The 21,392-nt window shown below is 44.9% G+C and overlaps 3 protein-coding genes across 4 annotated transcripts; 2 read left to right on the top strand and 1 right to left on the bottom strand.

Annotated features, from left to right (window-relative positions):
* The first annotated feature begins 1,433 nt into the window (after positions 1-1,433).
* csrnp1b (cysteine-serine-rich nuclear protein 1b) lies at positions 1,434-12,333 on the top strand. 2 transcript variants are annotated; one of them, XM_079576040.1, is made up of 5 exons: positions 1,434-1,735; positions 8,040-8,241; positions 10,014-10,273; positions 10,352-10,648; positions 10,752-12,333. In XM_079576040.1, the coding sequence occupies exons 1-5, from the start codon at positions 1,619-1,621 to the stop codon at positions 11,733-11,735; spliced, it is 1,860 nt and encodes a 619-aa protein (XP_079432166.1). In that variant the 5' UTR covers positions 1,434-1,618; the 3' UTR covers positions 11,736-12,333. The 2 variants fall into 2 exon arrangements, with proteins under 2 accessions (XP_079432166.1, XP_079432167.1); XM_079576041.1 differs by lacking the exon at positions 1,434-1,735 and adding an exon at positions 2,102-2,284.
* A 2,444-nt stretch (positions 12,334-14,777) lies between these two features.
* LOC306978042 (elastase-1-like) lies at positions 14,778-16,521 on the bottom strand. The gene is made up of 8 exons (XM_079576501.1): positions 16,456-16,521; positions 16,108-16,199; positions 15,920-16,026; positions 15,706-15,834; positions 15,484-15,620; positions 15,264-15,409; positions 14,891-15,040; positions 14,778-14,816 (listed from the first exon to the last, which is right to left on the bottom strand). Exons 1-8 carry the CDS (start codon positions 16,487-16,489, stop codon positions 14,802-14,804), a joined length of 810 nt encoding a protein of 269 aa, XP_079432627.1. The 5' UTR covers positions 16,490-16,521; the 3' UTR covers positions 14,778-14,801.
* A 525-nt stretch (positions 16,522-17,046) lies between these two features.
* On the top strand, positions 17,047-21,090 carry LOC306978063 (Golgi reassembly-stacking protein 1-like). The gene is made up of 9 exons (XM_079576521.1): positions 17,047-17,219; positions 17,723-17,803; positions 18,128-18,331; positions 18,474-18,560; positions 18,628-18,758; positions 18,839-18,971; positions 19,051-19,147; positions 19,351-19,476; positions 20,369-21,090. The coding sequence occupies exons 1-9, from the start codon at positions 17,154-17,156 to the stop codon at positions 20,614-20,616; spliced, it is 1,173 nt and encodes a 390-aa protein (XP_079432647.1). The 5' UTR covers positions 17,047-17,153; the 3' UTR covers positions 20,617-21,090.
* The last annotated feature ends 302 nt before the right edge of the window (positions 21,091-21,392 follow it).

A 21,392-nucleotide genomic window follows, 5' to 3' on the forward strand; every position in this document is an offset into this window, starting at 1 on the left:
CCAAATACATTGACAAATTGATGATGTATCGGGAACAAAGAGAGGGCTGTTATGTGGTCATGAGAACGCCGTAATGGGGCTGTATCTGCAGTCATTATGGGCTCAGTGTGCTTGCATTGGCGCAGTCTTAAATGGACCCCTCAGGCCAAACACTGTGGTGAGAAAGACCCCCGCCCCTTCTCTCAGCGTGGGACAATTAGCAGAGCGGCGCGTACTCAGCTTTAAGAGACCTCTCCCCAAATATGCAAGCCCAGCACCTGTATTGACACTGGCAGGCTGGAGTTTGGGTCCGACTGCGGCCACATGCAGCTTCACTGGTAAACACGGGGAAAGGGTGTGACTCGGGGTTACGTCACGCATTCCAATACACTACTGTCAGATTCGAAGGTCTTCATGTGTGTCTTGATCGTTTTTTACCTGCACTATTTGCTGTGGGTTTAAGCATGGGCATTGGCTTAAGATGGTAATGGCTTGATGATCCCTGAAAAATGTATCATATCCAAGCTTTTACTATGAATCAGAATTCCACAAGAGAATTGTTGTGAAGATGACCAGCGTGACTAAGAATTTCGACCAGCGGTTATTATTAACATCTGAGTTATTTACTGTTGTCGGACTAATGGCCTTCACCTAAGCAAACACGGGGCAAAAGGAGTCAGAAAAACCACTGATATCTGCCGGCAAGTTTCAGCCCAGACTAGACACGACCGGTCTATTTGCTGAGCTCACACTTTGGTAGGAGATAAAAGGCATGAGAGACCAGTTTTTTTCTTTTTCTTCTTTTGTTACCAAGAGGAGAAACTCAAAGTGAACACTTAAAGATTGGTTGTTTGTAAGACAGGATGTGATTTGCATATTCGGTATCTGCTTGATTAGGTAGTGCCAGGTGGAGAGGACAATACAGGCTTAAACATGAACAGTGTGCCTCATAAACGCCGTCTGAAACTAACACCCTCTTTAACAGACCATATGAAGCCATTTAGGAAAGCACGCCCTTTTCTGTAACATTAAGTAAGTCTTGTCAAATTCCCATAGATTGTTGCTTCCCATGAATTTAGTGAAGTGATTCAGAAGTTCAGGAGAGAGCTTAGTCAGGTCTTTAACTGGAAGCCTCATCACACACTCGGTACAATTGTCACGTCACCTGCACTTGCCAGACCCTTAGCTGCTTAAACCCATAAATGTAAATGATAAGACAAGCGTGACATTAAATTGAATTAAACAACAGGCTCTAAAAGAAGAATCCGCCTATCTGATTGGCTGGTTGTAAAAAAAACACACAAAAAACAATTCCCACAACGGCCACCAGAGCAAATATATCTTGGGATAATTACTTTGTCTCTTTAAAAATCACACTTTACTCTGATAACGATGACATGACTAGTGGCTGATGTTTGGACGTGCAGGTACTACAGTAACAGAGGAGAAACGGGCAGGAAGCGGCGTGGGCAGTCTCCTTGTGTCACCGCCTGCGTCAGACACAGACGCCAGGAGGGAGTTTTCCACTGACGAAAAGGCTGCGCTTCTCGGTAGACTGCCACAGACAAGGGAAGCGCTTCAGCTGCTGCGGAGCTCCGTGTGGCACACAGGCACTCAGACAATAGCGGTGGAGCCGTGTATGCGGACAACGAACGCGTTACAACCGGTCACTTTTTGGATTACTGCCCCCTCATCCCGTCGGCTGTGCGTCGGACGAGATTTGGTCACTAATGGTGAAAGGATATTTCAATTGGTGGTGAGTACTACAACACAACGGAGAGTTCGCGCTTGGCTTATCGAACAGCAGCGTAATGTCTGAGCTTAACCTCGCCAAAGACCGGGGGAAATAGTTTGTTGTGGGCCATTTAAATGTACCGGCGAGTTGGTTACGCGATGTATTTAACAGCTCACTTTGGAAATTGTAAAACAAGCGGTAGCGAGTTTTCGGAGATTCCAACCTGCTTCAATCATGAATTGATTGAGCTGCCACTGATTGTTCGATATGTGTTTTTAGATTAACTTTTACTAGACCTTATAAATGAAGTGTGGCACTTTTTTCGCTGTCGTTGTATTTAAGCCAACTGTTTACGAGGTTGTCTTTGTGTTTTGTGGAGCAGTGAGTGGAGTTGTTCACCACCACGGCGGTGCTGGTGCGCCTCTTGTAACTAGAGCGACTCCTGAAGGCACTACATCTGAGTACAGCTGATAGCAGCGCTGTCAGTACAATTAGCATTAATCACGAAGAATGATCAGGTCAACAGGGAAACGCCACCGACGCCGCTGTGGTCAACACGGCGCGCGTGCTGTGAGTTTTACGCATGATTTACTCTGTTTATTTGGCGCTCGTTGGAATTTCGCCAGGTGCTATCGGTAAAGTAGAGTGTTCATTGTTTGAACAGATGTCTTTGGTATCAACATGTTAGTTATTGTTTGTCATGTTTTACGCATGGCCAAAGTTGATGCGTTTAGGGGAGCGTGTTTAGAGCTTATCTCTCAGATCGTGACCCGTCACTAAAGTGTTTATTCTGCAGGTAGCCTGCCTATATTACACAAGCTCACTGTGTGATCAGTGGAGCCGCTGGTTGAGTCAATGAAATCGTCTCTAGCGCGACCTCACCCGGATCATTTCTGGAACTATGTTTTCTGGAACTAGGCTACAGTACAGAGCTGATCCTTTGTTCACACACACTGCTCTTGCATCTGAAATTCTCAGAAAGGGTTTCCACCACTACTTCTAATTATTGACTATGCTGTTCCCTTTATCAATTGCATACAGATTTGAAGTAAAATATTAAATAACTAAGATTTCCTTTTTAATGATTCTGTCTCCACTGAAGTCAAGACGTCATACTTAGACTAATTATTTTTTGCTCACAATGCCAGAAAGTGCCTTTGCCTTCTGAATGTTTTGGACTCATGTCACATGTTCCTGTGCTCAGTAAACCTTGTGGTGCCTTCAGCTGTCAAAACTGGAATCCATAATATGAATGGCCACTTCCTGCTCTCTACCCCCCACTCCCCCCTCCCCATTCTCTCTTGCTCCCTCCCTCTCACATGAGCTTGTGTGTCCTCAGCTGGGAGGACAGGATGGGTTCAAGCAAGGTACTCCCTTGTATTTCAGTCACGCAAAAATGGATGGCCCCATCGCTTTTGTGCTGGAGGGAAGTAATGTCCGCGCAGGCTAGTTTTGGAGGGCTGTACCACCATCTGTTTTGTCCTCTCCCAGAATGCCGTGCAGCCAGTCTCTCAGACTGGAGCGTGACCCTTGAACTCACTGCAACCTCCGCCCTTCCTCCACACGGAACAGTACAGCGTTTTTTGGCTCCATCAAGGAAATTTAAGATGTTTTGATAAAGTCTAGAAAGAAGTGGACACACAAGTGGGAATGCTTTGAAGTCTTTATAAGATGAACATGCACATCACCATCTATGGACTATCGAGGTTCGTGGCGGATAGCAGTTGATTGACAGCTCAGGGCATGTGAGGCGCACTCGCAGGCTAATGCGCTGTCAGGTGCGGCTCGGAGAGGTAGCCTTTGCTTGCTTTGGGCAGCCTAATAGGACCAGGACTTTCCAGTGGTTTGCAGAAGGCAGCACATCTGGGTTAGATAGAGCCTGTGTTCTTCTCCCACTATATTCCACCCCGGGAGCCGCTGCCAAGACAGAATTCCTGCGGCCTGGAGACATGACATTATTTATTTGTTTTGTACAATCCTCCCTGCTCCTTCCCACTACCTCTCCTTTTCAGAATCACGGCGCAAATCAGAGGAACAGAATGTTTTCTTTTTTCTTCTCTTTTTTTTTTTTTTGTGGCACAGTGGCAGTGAGCCCTGAGAGCCCCAGTAGTGAGAAGAACAACAGGCTCTCAGACACAGGCAGGCGCTGGCAGCTTTGGTCCAGCAGGCGGAGCTCGACTGAGGAACAGCTGACTCCTGATCTCAGCTGGGCTATCGGATTATTTTCTATTGGATGTCTTTGTTTGCAATTGGACAATGAATTTTAATCAGCATAATTGGAGTTAATGATTTGCACTTTACTTATACTTACTACTCACTTACTTATACTACTATGCAGAAGTTAAAAGGCCCAAGAAAAAGTTGTAAATGAAAAGATGTGTTGGTGTTACCTTTTGGAGCAGCCCGAGGTGAACGAGGGGTGAGGAGGGGAGGGGCGCAGTTCACGTGCGCGCTCAGCCATGCTCGGCGTGCGCACTCCTGAAGGAACTCCCAGGCTCATCATTATCACATTTTACGAGCACTCCTCTCAGGCAGCCAGTCGCTCCGAACGCGACGCAGCCCCTTTGTCACCGTGCCATGTAAATGCTCCCAGCTGGCTAAGATTAGTGCAACTTGTGGCTCCCCACGCATCGCCGTTATCAGCCGCAGAGGGGGCCCGAACAGTGAGGGCAGCAAGGTGGATGAAAAAAAAAGAAAAAGTGAGTGAGTGGTGACTTGGCAGGTCTGGAGTGTGGCCGGTACTTTGAACATGTCTGAGTTAGACTTGTGGCATTTTCCAAAACAGGTCTAGATTAATCAGTCAGTACAGGGTCTCTACTCTCTACCATTACTTATGCTTTGGGAATACTTGAGCAACTGTGGGGTATACATAATCCCCACGATGAACAGTGTAACAGAATGTGAATGGCTTCTCTCTCTAAAACAACAGAAGTTTAAACAAAGGGTGTTCCTCGGGCCGCTGATGAGTATCCTAAATGTGTAGTCGATGAAGAGACATTCTAAACTCTAATGAAGTCAAACGTTGGACCCGCTCCCTCTCGTGGCCCTTAATCTGATGGCTTAATGAGGACTTGAAGAGCTGTCTCCGATCAAACACAAATGAATCGAGAGATCGCGCAGCCACATTAGCAGCCTGTAGCCGCATGTATCAAGTTAATCTCATTTCGGTGACATAGCTCTACATCTGACTTGATCCGTTGCGGTGCTTGTGGTGACAAATCTCTCGCCGTCGGTGATTTATCTTCGCGACTCGCTGACAACTGGCTGGGGAGCACCTCCGTGGATGCGTTCCCTTTATCTGGCTGCCTGTGCACGCTTGATGGAATGACAGCGATGCATAATTTAGCGCGTGTTTAAAAACATGCCAGTGCCGTCCATTCAGGCTGCACTGTTCTCCCATAGTTCCTGCTTTTATCCTCTTTCTTCACACTTTTATTAATGAGTCTCAATTGTCTTTCTACCTGCCCCCTGTCTAGAGCTCCTTACTGCCCCCTAGCCTTGAGTAAATTATATTTCATTAGTTTGTCATCTGCTTTTGACCCATGTTTCTGGGGCATCTAGGACAGTAGGTGAACATGTCCAGATCTTGTGCAAGGTTTGGGATCACCAAGTTGGGTTTGTCCCCGTTTCAGAGCATTATGTCCTGCACTGGTCAGCTCCCCCTCCTTCCTCTTCCTCCTGCGCAGCTCCCTCCGCTCCACAACAGAACGTTTTAGGTCGACGTGACACAGGCAGAACAGTCAAACCACCACACACAGTTGAGTGTTTCGAGTCTTCCATCTCCTTTCCCCCTCGCCGCACCTCTCGCCAGTGAGTGATCGCTGAATTGTCTCGCCCGCGCGCCTCACCTCGCTGCTCCGCGGGCCCTCGTTCCGTGGGGATGCAGCGGCTGAGCACCTCCAGATTGACTACAAGCCGTCCCCATGCCAGGATTAACCTCTCGCCATTGTTTCTGCCCGTTGAACAGGATTAACAAATCAATGTGTCAGGTAGACTGCAGTCAAGAGACAATGACCCACTTCTGACACCGCTGCTGCCACCCCCGCCACCCCTCTCCCTGCCTCCCCGTCTCTCTCTCTCTCTCTCTCCCCCCTCTCTCTTCCCCCTTCTGCCTCACTGCAGCTTTTAATTAAAAAGACTTTGCTTAGCTGGCTCTATGTACTCCCCCGAGGAAGTGCTCACAGCTTTGTTTTCCTTTTTTTTTTTTTTTTTTTACATTGGATTAAGGGCGGGAGTCATGGCAAAAATGTAAGGTGTATCCATGTGCGCATTCAACAACACACGTGCTTTAAAAAAAAAATCCGACAGATGCTGCGCCCAGGTGTTCCTCAAAAAAATGCACAACAAGATAATCCGGATGTGTAAAAAGCAATTTGGAGATTATTTGACGCTCCGATGAATCCGCTTTTGGGCCCCGCCACACAACGCCAAAGCGGAGGGAGGGCCATACCCCGTAATGTTTGTTTGCTATGATGCGGCTTGACCTCTCGCAAGGTGATTCATTCATCATATGGCGTCCCTACCACGGGGGGGGGAAGCAATATCTGCAGAGGTAACAATAACCTCCTCCAATGCACGTCTGCGCTGAAGATACCCACAAGACGTCCGCCGCTGCCCTTGAATCTCCCTACTTCTTCATCCCCGTCAGGTGGAGAGCAGCCTTTGCATAATTGCTCGGGTTGGCTGCAGGAAGTGACCCCCATCCCCTGGTTACCTGCAGCCCGATATGGTGCCCCCGCCCCTCTCTCCTCCACCAACTTCTGCTGACATTGCATAACTCGCGCTGATAAGACAAACCGTGCATATAAATCCTGCAAGTTGCTCCTCGGTCATTGGCCTAGTACTTTCTGCTTTCGGTGCCCGTGCCATGTTTTTTTTTTTTGTTGTTGCTCCTAACAAGCGAGGTAATTTCAGTCCAATCCAAAGCGCTCTCTAATTATCCTGCCTTGAAAGAAGAGAATACCCAGAATGTTTCAAACTGTTCGCGACTTGCCTTATCATTTCATAGGTGTTGACCAAGCAAATATTTGGACAAACACGGGCTAAAAATAATGTGGAAGAAAAAAAAAAGTAGCGCGCCGTAGCCCACGCCGCTGCAGCTGCAAGTGATTTTGGCCCCGCAAATGTGTAGGCAGTAAACAGTCTGATGGTGAAATGATCTCTTTATGGGCAAAGTAAAAGCTGCACCGACTTTCCCCCCGCTGCACATCATTGTAAAGGGAGTGTCTGAGCTGGACCCGAGCCCAGCTGTGGCTTCCTCCTTTCTGGCCTGCTATCCTTTTCCTTCCTTTTCTCGGTCCCACCGCCTTCTCAGTCAGAAAAAAGAGGATTGAAGATATTAACAAGAAGCAGACGATATGGACAAGTCATAGAATGGTCCAGGAAGTGGCATCATCCTAAAGGAATGGAGTATGAATACTTTGCACCTGAAAAAGTGTTCTTATTTCGAAACATTAAAGATTCCAGGGTCATTTTTGATGCACTACATGATTTTAGTACTTGTTTCGTACAGAAAGGAAAATATGTCTGAAAGCTCTCTGAACCTTCTGTCTTTCACGGCGATCTTTGTTGCTTTTATTTCTTGGAACAAGCCCCGTTGATTCGTTTTGGGGGAAATAATTCATGAGCCGTAATACAGTTTGAAGATACGAGGCAGGCTTTAACTGCCCGATTGTCTGCTTTCTTCCTGTCTCCCTCTGTCTGTCGCTCACTCGATTGATTGTTCATATCGCTGAGGCAGCAGCCGGCTCTCGTGGGAGCTCTGGCAGAATGCGTGCGGACAGGAGCTGCATAGGAAGAAGAAAAAAAAGGCATCTCAGCTATGCACCGCCACTGCTGTACATATTTACACGCAGGGCATTTGACACGGGACACGCACGACTCTTAATGGCAGTGCAGGGCGAAAGCACTCGGGCACGGCTCTACCTGGCGCGCGCTAATCAATGCCTTTGCTGAGCGTGATGGGATTTGCAGGAGGGGTGGGTCCGGTAATTGTTGACTTATGCGAATAGGGGCTGATTGATCGCTTCCTGTGCCTTGGTTAGCCGCCTTTGAGTGCAGACGGAACGTGTATCGTCTTCGATAGGCATGCCTATTGGGTCAAATGAAAGGTTAAAATATTAAAGACTATCTATCCCAGGGCCACACCTTACTGAAATATGGATAAATCAGTGTTCCTCGCACACACGCAGGGTTTGATTGGCTGTTATTGCAAAAAGGCCTGAACTTTACGGTTGATTTGAGTAAAAACATTTGGAAATGTAGTGAAATCTGTAATGTGTGTCCCCCTTATGCTAATCGCCCGTTTGCCTTTTGCCTCTCGCAGATTCTCCACACCGACGCCATGACTGGGCTTCTGAAGAGGAAGTTCGAGGCGGTGGACGAGGACCCGTGCTACTCGTCTGCCTCCCCCTCCTCCCTCTCCTCCTCGGCCTGCTCCGGCTGGGACTCGGAGGGGGAGAGCTGCTACTCAGACACCCTGGATTCCACTCCCAGCAACCCCAGCTCCCCAGCAACCCATTTCAACAGTGAGTGTGCTCCCCGCCACCCCCACCCCCCTTTTTCTCCTGCATCCACAATAGATCACACATGGGGCCCTTTAACTGGCTTCACCCCGTCGCCCCGGTCTTTACTCGCTCCGCGGAAGGGCTTCGATAACAAACTTATAATGAATACGGGAGCGAGGTTAAGGAATTTAGGCAGCTGGCAGCTCATCAAGCACTTCACCCAAATGATTTCAGACTTCTGCAATGAATACCTGCTTTGATGTCATGCCCCAGAGCTGCTAAATGGTTAATTGTATTACACAGCAGCTGCTCCTCACCTTGCCTCTTGTTTCCTCCACTTCCTTCTCAGGCACACTTTCGCCTTGCCCTTTAGGGACCCTCGATCCAAGCCACTCTTGACTCCTTGACAGTCAATGTGTGTGTGTGTGTGTGTGTGTGTGTCTGTCGGGTCTTCGGAGAGCACTCACAGGTGAAAGGGTCGGATCATGAGGGAGCAGGGTAAACAGCGGTGAGGTTCCCAGGATGGTAGGGCGTGCGGCCAGCTGGAGGAAGAAGTGTGGCCGGATGCCAAAGCTGGGGAACACAACAGCGCCTTGTCTGAAAAGCCCGGGCTCGCACCCAACACAGGTGCGGAAAGAGGGGGCCGGGTTGGACAGTGAGGGAAAAAAAAAAAAGAAGGCGTCTCTGATTTTGCGCACTCCATAATCCGCCGCTTGTGTTTGGACTGAGCGCGACTTGGCATTGTAAAGAGGGAAAAACAGCCACATCTCATCCCATATTGGGGGCAGCCGGGCAGGTACCATTTGTCTCCCGCGCCTGTCATTAGCCTCAGTGGATTTGATTGATGTCTGCTGAAGGTGGCAGTTTGCGTAGTGTTGGACCCAGTGCTGCTTTTGTGCTGGGCTCTCAGCTGTATTAAAGGTAAAAGACTGTGGAGATTAGTTTTGGAGATGAAACCGTTCCGGGTGTGTCACAAACGATGAAGCCAGAAAACACGGGGAAATAAATGAAATGTCCGAAACACGCTCGACATGATCTATTTCTGTTTTCATAAAAGCCCTGTGGCAAATTGGGCGGAGGGAAAAACAGGCTTCTCCACCGGGACTAAAGTGGTGATGAATATTCTGCTGCTTGGAAATGGAATTTATATTAAAGAGAGAGTGTTTGCTGGGCTGGTTCCCACACATGGCTCTCTTTTATTCCCACATGCTTTTATTGCGAGCTTCTGGATACAGTGAGATGGATTATTACAGCGAGTCCTGAATGGTCTTACCAGATAACGGACCTTTTGACTTCTCGCTGGGACATTGGCGGGGATTTTCAGCTGCAGCCGTGAGACCGGAGTGGGCACTTTTTCATCCCTGTCCTGGGACACCCCCGCCCCGCAGCCTTTCCGTAAGCTCTGAGAGTTTACACACTAGTTTGTGATCCTGACAGCTCTGCTTCCTCCTCTGTGCCGGCCGCTGAGGGGAAATTCCTGGGCTGGGTGCTTTGTGCAGCACAGTGGGCCCAGTAACAAGCTGAAAAGGCTATTTGGGTTGGGTTTCATTTTACAGGATGTAAGTGTGTTGTACTCCTTGTAGCTGTAGTTTTAATTGGGCACATGATAAGGTTTGGTGGAGGACCAGGGCAATGAATCAGAGGGGTGTCTTTTTACAGTCATCTCAGCTTTTGTAGTATAGTACAGAACACAGCACCCTCTTGTGGTACAACAAAGAAACTGCATCTTTGTCAATATTCGTTGTAACTACCTGAACACTGTACACGACTAATGTGCTCTTGTTCTTCTACAGCAACGTCCATTCTGAAGAAAACGAAGAGATCACGGCGAGCCAATGTGACCTTTGACCAGGTTAACGTCTTCTTCTTCCCTCGATGCCAAGGCTTCACCAGCGTTCCCAGTCGAGGAGGATGCACTTTGGGAATGACACCACGGCACAGTGTACTCCGCACTTACACGCTTGCTGAGTTTGCTGTTGAGCAAAAGCTGCTACGGCGAGAGAAATTTCTCAACCGGCTCAAAGAGGAGAAACTAGAGGCCCTCAAACAAAAGGTATGCAAAGGCCCAATGAAATAAATACGACATTTCCAATACTGTGTCGTCCATAATTAACCCGTCACTTTATTTCAGCTGACTAAAAATGGAACTCAGGAGAGTGAGGAGGCGGAGAGACTAACTGTGGACGATATCCCAGAGCAGGATATTGACCTGAGTGGTGCCAACCTGGAGGAGGGCTCTTTTCTGCAGCCATACACGTCCAAACTTCGCTACGCTCTGCTCAAAGCGGCCGGGGTGAAGAAGATTGACAAGGAGGAGAAGAGGCAGCTGCATGAGCTGCGGCTCTCCAGAGAAAACTGTGGCTGTGACTGTCAGGGATTCTGTGAACCAGAGACCTGTGCCTGCAGCTTGGCCGGCATCAAGTGTCAGGTGAGGATTCTGAGGGTTCATGGGTGAAATATTACACTGGGGTTAAACACTGTTGGCGACTTGTGCTTTGTACATGTCAGTTAAAACAACATCATGTTTTCAGATGGACCATTCCTCCTTCCCCTGTGGCTGCACTAAAGATGGCTGTGGAAACACAGAGGGGCGCATTGAGTTCAACTCCACCCGGGTCCAGACGCACTACATCCACACTGTCATGAAGCTGGAGCTGGAGAAGAGGCTGGAGGAACAGTCGAGCTCCGATGAGGACAGCAGGAGGACTCATGTTAGTCCTGTGCAGAGCAGCCTGTCTGGGCACACACACAAATCCCTGAGCCCTTTGTCCACGGCCCCCTCGTTCACCTTCTCTTCAGAACTGTCTGCGGTGGAGGAGAACAGCTGTAGCAGCGACATGACAGACTTATCAGACTCTTCAGGTCAGAGTGAGGACTCGGAGGCGGGGGAAAGGCAGTGTGAGCGCTGCTCTTTAATGGACACAGATGAAAAAGGCTTGACTGGAGTCCTTGGTTTCAGTGGCACGGAGCCCTGCTCCAAATGCAAAAGCAACAGCAAAGACACGCGCTGCTCTACCCAGCAGCCGCAACTGCCCTCCAACGAAGCCTTCGGTAGCTTTAGCATAGCGGACTTTGCAGATGAAAATGACAATATAGACAATCGAGCGACAGCCATTTCAGAACTTTTAGATGACAATGCCAACCAGGGGAATGCTCTTTTCCACAGTGGCAGTGTCCCGCGCACACCCTCCCCCACAGTGGACCGCTCAGCCAGCTACAACATGGATCTGAGCCTGTCCTCAGAGTCTGACCTGGAGTTCTTTGACGGCTTTCCCTGCCTCGGCCCCAGCTCGCTCTACAACTCTTTGAAAGAGTACGAACACATGGACAACTTTTTTCAGTTTCAGCTGCCTAGTTACCCCAGCCTGCCCGCAGCCTCTGACCCGGGTACATGCCTACTGGAGTCACTCATTGGCCTTTCTGAGTCCGTCCCCGAGCCCCCCGCCACATTTACAGACAATCAGCTGATGGAGGAAGCCATGAAGTTGTCTGTGATGGAGTCTGTGAAAGTTTAACTAAAACAAGCAAGAAAAAAAAGTTTTTATAGGGGGTGAACTATACATGCACAAACTGTATGATAACTGATGTCTAAGAAGTGATTTTTGGAGGAAGCTGTGATTCCCTTTTGCCTAAAATGTTCAAATTGCCTTCAAAATGTTAGCAAAGCGTGTGGGAGTATTGCTGTGTGAGACGGCAGCTAAAGGTGAAAAAATAATGAATTTAATATAATTTGACATGGCCCTTGAAAACCAATGATGACTCACAATTCCTAAGAAAGCTCTATGAACCAAACCAAGCTTAAGAGTCGACCTTTATGATGGGGCCATGTCAGGAATCTCAACACAGCTGAATGTGCACCTCAGGGATATTTTTTCTAGCTTTCTAGCTTTTGGAGGCAATGTACACGGTGAGTTTTGCTGCGATGGCCTTCATCCAGACCTGAGTCCGATCACATCATAGTCCCATGTGTGTCCTCTTGCCAGACTCAGTGCTTACGCCCGAGAGACTGAGACGCTCTCCAAATCATGGGTCTTGTTTGGTACAAAAGTCCCTCCGACAGCTCCCCAATCAGCACTTTATCTGTGAAAATACTTATATGAATAGGCATTGTTTTGGTTGTATGGGGTTGATTCAGCAAGTTCACCGCTAAGTAATTTATGAGCTGGGTAACTAGAAATAACACTCGTACCATAGAGGCCGTAGCTGTATTGTCTTTAATACCCTTGAATTAAGTTATTTTCTTTATGATTTTTTTATTTTATTTATTTCAGTTAACGCCTACTCTCATTCTCCAAGCACTGTGGTTTGATAGTCACCTCAAAGTGCAATCCTTTCCTTTTTCCATATCACATGGATGCATTGTTATGGGAAATGGGACCACAAGTCCATCAAAGTATTTAATATCTATTCTCTTTTTCATGTAACATTTTGGTAACTTATTTTGTCATTATTTCAGTAGTTTATTTAATTTATACCTTTCGGCAATAAAATGCGGCTGTTGTGAAGTTTACTGGTTGTGCCTGCTTATCGGGGAGCCATGCCTGCCAGCCCAGCGCACAGTGCTTCCACTTAAGCTTTGGACTGAAAACTGTGGAATCTCCCTAATCACTGAAACTACATTTTGGGTCTATGATGAAATGACTGCCTCTAATGTAACCATAGAAAACACACTAATATTTTGTAACTAATTTATGTAGGTGGACAAAAAAAATCTAATCACTGACAAATGCAATATTTTATTAAGGAACAAATGAATAATTTTCAATTTGGAACAAACTTTGTATTGTATAAATTATAGAGAAATTTATGTATGATGGTTATAGTAGCTCTAGCATTCTGAAGTATTTTCATAGGCAGACTAGATATGTTAAATGCCGTTAAAAGTGAATCATTTGAAAAGATCAATTTGATTGTAATATGAAGTTTTGGAAGTCTGTGACTTGGGTAACAATGTTATTAATTACTAACTTTTTGTGGGTAAAAATTGCATATATTATACAATTTTTATCACGTACAAAATGTCAAACATGAAAGCGTTGCCTGGTTTGTAGAAGGTGATTTTTAGAGGAAGGTGTGAAGCGTTGGGTCAATGTACATATCGCACCTCTTACAGCTGTTCTACAGCCTCTGGACCCTTTAGACTTATGCATGCAGGTCCTCTTTGTTCAAACTTGTTCTGATTAATTGTATACTTTGAAAAGTGCAGAGTGCACAATGGAAATGTATTATTCGCTTTTGCCTTTTTGATTACTTTGGAATCCTTTGGATATGTGTTTTGCCATTAAATGGGCACTGACTTTTGCAACGATTTGTTTCTCTTGTACAAAACATCATTTAACATGAAGAACATGGCAACAGTGAGTGTTATCAATGTAATGTATTACAGTACAGCTTTTTCATTTTCAAACAACGTGTCTTACTTTTATGCCTTTTGTGTTGTACATATTTCTGCTTGAATGGTCCTGCAGAGCAAACAAAGCTGCTTTATTTTTTACATATTCACACGTTAACCTGCTGTTCAAAACAATTTCTTTTATCTAAGCCATTTTTGACAGCCTGTCCCTCCAAATAATAATTAAAAAAATGTTTTTCTAAAAATACTTGCTTGCACTTGTTCTTATTTCCACACTGAAGTTCAGGACAGATCTATTGCTGTATACGTTGAGAATATGCCACAAGGTACAACCAGCCTGGAGGGCTTTTCTCATTTTTCATTTTGACCACAGGAATTTGCCTGAGGTTGGTGTCTCCATAACTAAAAGCAAAACAATGTGGCGTGAGTGAAGTCACACTTCGGTTTCCTGACAACTACACAAACATCGTACAGTAAAGCTAGACATGCATTCAATGTTTTGAATGTAGTTACTACAACAGCATGACTAGTGTAGCCTTGGCCTTTATGGACTGAGCTCTGTCGACTTTTCTGTCGACTAGGAGACATTTACGGGTCAAAGTTTATGACAAGAACTGCTCTAGTTCTGAGGCACTTCACCTCCTGACCTTCTGTGTCTGTACTGTAGTAACCCAACTTCCCGAACCCTCTTTCCAGGGTCAGCATGTACTTCTGAGTGAGGTTATGGTATGAATTCCAGTGACCTTCAATAACCGACTGGCGCCACCTATGGACTGAAAGATATAACTACCACTGTGTTTTACATTTTTTGGTCATGATATACAGTGTAAGATAGATTCCAAAATATACTATATATAAACAAAAAAACAAGGAAAAAAAAACATTGAAAGCTTTTTTTAAATGAAGTTCTGAATCTGGATTTCTCACAAAGAATGAATTATGTTGTGTTATGTGTTTTTTATTATGTAATAATAAGGGTTCCTTCTTGATTATCCAGGGAGAAATCCACTTTGGTTAAGACCATGGTCCTGCAGCATGAACAACCCTTCAGGCTCGGTCGGTGTAGCTACACTCAGAGGATTGTAACAAATAAACTACTGTCATCAGAAGTCACTGAATGTGGATAATGGAAACTCACCACCTCACCTCACCGCTCACCTTAGTGCTGTAAATAAGTAAAGACACACACTTCAAAGCATTTCAATTTTATTAATGGATTCAAAGGAAATTAACCCCTCATAACCTGAAACACAAAGTAATACATTAGAATCAGGCCACTGTAATCTTTAAAGTATGACACTATGGTCCACTACTTACTGAATACATCCAGTCAGTGAAGTAGGACACTCTGGTGAAGACTGTGGGCTTCTGCCACTGGTTGCACATGCCGGATGGTCCATAGCTGACCACACCGTGCACCCTCCAGATCCCGTCAGTCGCACAGTTCAGGGGCCCGCCGGAGTCACCCTGGGACGCAGCAGAGACAACAGCCAGGTCATTACTTTATTTGAAACCTCTCTTCTCCAGTGACATTGGCCTGGCCACTCCAGACGTGTTCAAATATGCAGTGCAGACAATCACAATTATCCCAGACACTTCTCTCTAAGACGTTCCCAGACTGAGAGACATTGTCCAAACCACTTTTTGATAAATGTTGTGCTAGTATTTGTTTTTTCTGAAGCACGGCTACCTGGCATCCGGAAATAACACCGTCTCCTCCGGCACAGACCATGTTCTCCAGAGCGATGCTGCCCCACCATTCAGGCTGGGAACACACTGAGTGCTCCACCACGTTTATGGGCGACTGTTGCAGGACGTCAGGAACACTACCATAAACTGCAAACAGGGAAACACTGAAGCATTCCCACTTCTATATAATACAACATGGCCTGGGATTAGCCTCAACTCACAGTCTGTAAGCCCCCAGCCGGTGATAACACACTCAAAATTATGAGGCAGCGTCTCTCTTTCACCAGGCAGATCGGCAATAGCAACATAACCATTGTCATATGCTGAATTAGCCAGTCTCATAAGAGCAATGTCGTTTCTGCAGTGACACAGAGAGCACAGAAATTATATTGAAAAAAAAACATCATTTTTTCTCATGTTTTCTCATGTTTATCGAGCTGTACCCAAGACCAAGCTGTCCGTTCCATGCCGGGTGCACAATAATCTTTTCAACATCGTGGAACTGCTCACTGCCCTCATAGCGATCCAGGTTATATTCACCCAACACAACTCTGTATTTCTGAGCTTCTTCGCTGGAAAAAAAAAGTCAAAATATATTATGACGACAAATAAGCTTTCTTAACGCTTTTCCTGTTGTCCCCATTCTTCAGCGCTTACGTCAGGATACAGTGGGCTGCAGTTAGAACATAGAAAGCGTCAACAAGACTGCCACCACAGATGTGATAGAAAGAACCATCCCCGTATGAATCCATCTGCAGAGAGACCTGGAGGGAGCACACGGGGGTTTCAGTATAGGAATTATGAAAATCCCAAATGGAAGCACTTGTTTAAACCGTATATACTACCTGCCACTTCCAGACATTGGGTTGAGCATCATGGCCTCCGATCACCCTGTCATTGTGCACTCTGTGGTTGATGGGAGTCGCACTGACGAGGCCTTAAAAACAGACAATGGACAAAAAGACAGTAATGGACATCACCTTTAGTTACAGCACAGCATATGGTAATGTGATGGAAGAGCAGGGGTCACTAAGGAAAACAGGGGATAAATGGATTTTGCAGCCTTGTTTTTATATCATTACCAAGATTAAAAAAGGAAAAAGAATTCACTTGTACCAGTTGCTATTTCCATGCTCTTAATTTTCTGTGAAGTGTCATTGATAATAATTTTAAGGGAATTTTAACAGGCTTACCCACACAGAAAACCAAAAGCACAAGCCAAGCCATTGTGAGGATTGGAGGACAGGCTTCTGTTGAGGTAGCCCTATTTATAAGCCAGTAAGAAAGTGGGAGATTTTCAAAGTTTGATGCAAACAGGAAGTGCACAGCCATTATCAGCAACACATGAATGAAAGCCAAGTCAACAGAGGCAATAAAACACAGATAAATGCAACAAATGTATCAGTATGATATAGGCCTGATTCCAAGTGTATAGAAATACTGATGCCCGTTCATAGTTTTCTCATGAATTTATACATGATGCTGTATAATACATACTTTTTCTGCTATCACCAATGGGAACAGCACATATGTGCTTACCTTATTCCCACAGTCAGCAGAGCTGCTGTGAACAGCAGGAGTCCAAAGGAACATTCCCATAACTGCAGTCAAAATGCGTGCAACGTGCCAAACCTGTGTCCCCAAGTGACCCTGCTGTTTTGTTTTCTTAAATTACTTCAGCTATAAGTCATTATAGGGACTTAATCGATGTGATCGTTGTTGAAAACACATGTGGCTAAAGCAGTTCGATGTTTCTGGCATCTTTATTTATTACTCAGGTCTTACCGCCTGCTTTTGACAACTAGCTTTCTGCTGGCGCTGCTTAGCTCCAGTAATGCCTGCTAACTACCTCGGCCACGTCACGTTGGTATTGCTTTAACAGTGTAACACAATGGGGTTGTCGCAAAGCTCGTTTTTGCTGGACTCGGGAACAAACAGCGGCTACCACGTCCATGGGGTGAGTTTGACGCAGGTCAAGGATGATGTTCATACCCGGGTCATGCGCAACGCCCTTTGGGGATTTTGAAATAAGCATCCATGTGCATTTTTACAGCGTAATAACTGTTGTATTACGTACTAACTACGCCTTAAGTGGTATATACACTATGTACCAAGACCTAGTATATTTATTATAACAGGATTTGTTTTATTTTAATTATGTGGGACTCATGGTCGGATGTAATGCCGGCTTGAGGTGAAGTGGCATTTGGCAAACCGTCGAAAAAGTTTGCATTGCTTTCACATAACAACATGCTTTATTGTTGATCAAATAGTATGCCTTAAAAATGTGCAATGACATGCTTTAACTGCCTGATAGCAAAGCAGTATCCTGGTTTGAGGTTTCGTATTCACTCCATGCGTAATGGCGCCTTTCGACGCTGAGGGGCGATATTGTTCTTTTCTTTTCGTCCTGAATGCGGCCAGACTTGACCCTGTAGTGAGAGGATCTTGTTCCTCCAGGTGCAGCAGGATTCACCTGCTCTGAAGGCCGGTCTGGAGCCTTTCTTTGATTTCATTTTGTCTATTGGCAACACCAGGCTGGTGAGTGGGATTGTGCAAGTTCATACCTTGATGGCATTTCCTAGTCAGTGAAGGTAACATGAACAAACTTTTATCTTTTCTTTTTGTTCTACAAGGTGAACACATGACACACAGCACACTTCACAACTATTTATCACAGATAAAAATACTTTTTTAATCATTTTTTTTATTTTTTTTATTTTAACACATAACAAAAATCAGCTTCTGCTCTGTGCCCCATAATTTGTTTTTAAAACCGTCCAAAGTCGGACAGAATGTATCAGAATTATACATATCTCTCATGTACATTACAAGTAACATACTGTATATCTATTCGCCCATTAGAATAAAGAAAGCGACTTGCTCAAAGACCTACTAAAAGCCAATGTGGAGAAAGCAGTAAAACTGGAGGTGTACAACTCCAAAACGCAGAGGATGAGAGAGCTGGAGGTGACGCCCAGTAACATGTGGGGCGGCCAGGGCCTGCTGGGTGCGAGTGTGCGCTTCTGCAGCTTTGAAGGAGCCAACGAGAATGTGTGGCATGTCCTGGTAAGACTCGTATAACAATTACACAATACTGCATAACATTTTACATCTGCAAATGTCACTGATAGTGTCATGGCTTATCAGTGTTTACAAAATAATGTGCTGAAAGTCCCATTTTTAAACACTTGTCTGTGTACTTTTGTAGGACGTGGAAGAAAATTCACCTGCTGCCTTGGCTGGCCTTATTGCCTTTGATGACTATATTGTGGGAGCTGACCAGGTGTTGCAAGAGGTTAGATTAAACACTTATTATTAAAACAAAGCTATAAAAATGCCACTAAACATATTTTTCCTTATAGTCTGACGACTTCTACTCTTTAATTGAGGCCAATGAAGGGAAACCTCTTAAGCTGCTTGTATACAATATACAAACTGACCAATGCAGAGAAGTTGTCGTAACTCCAAATGGTGCTTGGGGAGGAGAGGGGAGGTAGGGATTAGTTTCAATACAATATTTATGCTGCCCCCAAATATACATTTTTTTAAGTAATCACTTGTGGTAAAATGTAGCTTAGGCTGTGGTATTGGCTATGGCTATCTGCACCGGATCCCAACTCGCCTTGTTGAACCGCAGTCCCAGGATGAATACATTATGCAAAAGGACATGGCTGAAGAAACAGCGTCTGCTCATGACCACAAAGAGGTGCCTCCTGTAAAATGATGCTGGATTTGACCTTTTAGAAGTATCAGGGTAAGAAAAAATGCTTGTTTCGGTTTTCCAGGTGCCTTCTGACGTGTGTGAAATAGATCTGAGTCAAATAAAAGAAGCTGTGGATGACATGAGTCTACCCCTTCCAACGGAGCACAATACAATGCCTGGTAATACTAACATTTTGCATTGTAAGTGTTGTAGTAAACACATGAAACAACTGCTGAAGCATGGTTACACAGATATATGTAGCACAAAAAAAAAAAAAAAAAAAGCTGTAGGTTGTAGCGCCAAAGGTGTTAATGTTGTTTTCTTTTGGACAGTTGTTACCATCATATCCTCCTCTGTAAAAACCTGTCCTTTTCATTGATAGAAACGGCCAATACGCCTGAAGTCACAACCCCAGATCTGTCAGACATGGCTTCCACCGGTCACATGGGGAACAGCTCAATGTTCGCGAACTACGGAGATGGAGATTCCTGTGATCAGTTAAGCCTAGGTTGGTACATCTCTGATCAAGGTCAAATATAGGCAACAATATTTAAGGTTAAGGTGCTTTAAAGGAACAGGCCACTGTTTTTCCATACTGAGATATATACTTACCTGAGCTTAGACAAGTTGATACACACCTGTCTTGTCTTTGTGCGTGCCCGTGGAAGAGTGCGGTCGCTTCTAACGTCACCCCGCTTGGAGCCATAGGGAAATGCTGGGAGAGGCCAAATGCTAACAACCTCTTTGGTCTTTTTGCGTGACTGAGTGCACGCACAAAGACCAGACAGGTACACATCAACTCGTCTAAGGTCAGGAAAGAACATATCTTAGTATGTAAAAACGGTGGCCTGTTCCTTTAATCTTAACTTAACCTTAGGTCTTCCATCTGACTCTTTTTTTGTCTTGACTTTCCTAATTTACTTCGTCTTGGTCCTGATTTTGTACTTGATTTTGTAATTTTGAATCTATCTTTTGATTTTTCTTTAAATATAGTGTGTTGATGTGGAGTAAAATATTGCAATAAAATCGTTAGCGCAATATTCAAGAGAGTTATCAGTTATCAACCATGATTTATGATTGATTCTTTGATCTGAGACAGATTCTTTGATCAATTTAATTGTTCATGGGTCATGGTGGAAGAGTGGTTCGTGCCTGTTCCTTTCAAATAGATATAAAGGAGCCACATTATGCCTACAGTTCTACACACTACTACTACTATTATAATTATCTCTCTCAGAATCTGCATTTCTTTCATGTGCTTCTACTGTATGTTCTTTGAAGGCTCTCATTGCCCGTAGACATGCGTGTGAATTGCTGTAAATTTAAATAGCTTCTCATGGTCGTTATCAGAATGTTATGGCTTATAACACTAAACTTTTTCTTTTTTTCATTGACTGCAGAAAACTCCTCATCTGAGCTCAGGCCCTCGTCTCCAGAGAAGGACGAAGAGTCCGACGTCCAGGAGGCAGAGGAAGCCATAGACGTAGAGAGTAGCCCTGCTCCGAGCACAGAAGCTGAACCCGGTGTGCCCCCTGCGGCCACTAAAGAGATGCTGTGTGACCAAAGTCTCCCTGAGGTGCATACTTCTGACTCACTGACTCCAGATCAGATTGAAGAAGAGCTGAATGCGGCCGCTTCAGACAATTAACAAGTACTGTTGAAGACTGCAAGGCATACTCTGCACAGGATAAGCTTTTACGTGATTGATTTTTATTTAGGTTTTTGTATATATGCAAGTGTCATAGCTTCTTGCACATTAAAAAAAAGCCATTTTGTCAAGGGAAATAATAAGTATCAAGCAAAATTAATGTAGTTTTAACATGTTCTTACCTGCAATGTTTGCAAGCCAGGAAAGAAGAAGCTTGACGGATACAAGTTTGCACTACAGAGCCTGAGGTGACATGCTGCTTTTAGCTTCAGGCTTCAAGAGAAGGTTTGAAACACTGTCTTTTTTGTTCAGAGATTTGTGGTTTTAATTTATGAGTGAAGTTCATTGTTCAAAAATAATCTCAGGCTTTGTAATACCATTTTAATAAGTGAAAGTGTCCATTACTTTGTCTTACGTTGATCTACCTTTGTTTATAGAGATCTTACATCTTTGCTGATTATCAATGGTGTGATACTTTACTTAATTTGTTTAAGTTATTAATAAAACTTAATGATCATCTCAGGATAACAATAGAATAAATAATTACCCTTCTGTTCCTCAATTCCGCTTGTTTGTGTGCATTTCTGTTGTTGGTGAAACCAGGGGGTGCAGGGAAAACTGCCAACAATCGTTTACTTTGTGATGAAAGTGCCCAATTGGTATGCTCTCTGAGTCCATCTGTATTTGCCTTTTAAATGCTTGATATTTGAACATAAAAATATTAGAGCCAATAATTACTATCCTCATTATCGCAGGATATTTTGTATAACCTTGTC

The sequence above is a fragment of the Gobius niger genome (genome assembly GCF_951799975.1).
Source record: "Gobius niger genome assembly, chromosome: 18".
NCBI lineage: Eukaryota > Metazoa > Chordata > Actinopteri > Gobiiformes > Gobiidae > Gobius > Gobius niger.

Coding starts and splice junctions, on each gene's coding strand:
- LOC306978042 (XM_079576501.1), bottom strand. CDS start 16,489: ATGGCTTGGCTTGTGCTTTTGGTTTTCTGTGTGG. Junction 16,027..16,107: donor CCAATGTCTGGAAGTGGCAG/GTAGTATATACG, acceptor TGCTCCCTCCAG/GTCTCTCTGCAGATGGATTC. Junction 15,410..15,483: donor CGGCTGGGGGCTTACAGACT/GTGAGTTGAGGC, acceptor CCCTGTTTGCAG/TTTATGGTAGTGTTCCTGAC.
- LOC306978063 (XM_079576521.1), top strand. CDS start 17,154: ATGGGGTTGTCGCAAAGCTCGTTTTTGCTGGACTCGGGAACAAACAGC. Junction 18,332..18,473: donor AGAATGTGTGGCATGTCCTG/GTAAGACTCGTA, acceptor GTACTTTTGTAG/GACGTGGAAGAAAATTCACC. Junction 19,148..19,350: donor GGAGCACAATACAATGCCTG/GTAATACTAACA, acceptor TTTCATTGATAG/AAACGGCCAATACGCCTGAA.
- csrnp1b (XM_079576040.1), top strand. CDS start 1,619: ATGCGGACAACGAACGCGTTACAACCGGTCACTTTTTGGATTACTGCC. Junction 10,274..10,351: donor TAGAGGCCCTCAAACAAAAG/GTATGCAAAGGC, acceptor ACTTTATTTCAG/CTGACTAAAAATGGAACTCA. Junction 10,649..10,751: donor TGGCCGGCATCAAGTGTCAG/GTGAGGATTCTG, acceptor TCATGTTTTCAG/ATGGACCATTCCTCCTTCCC.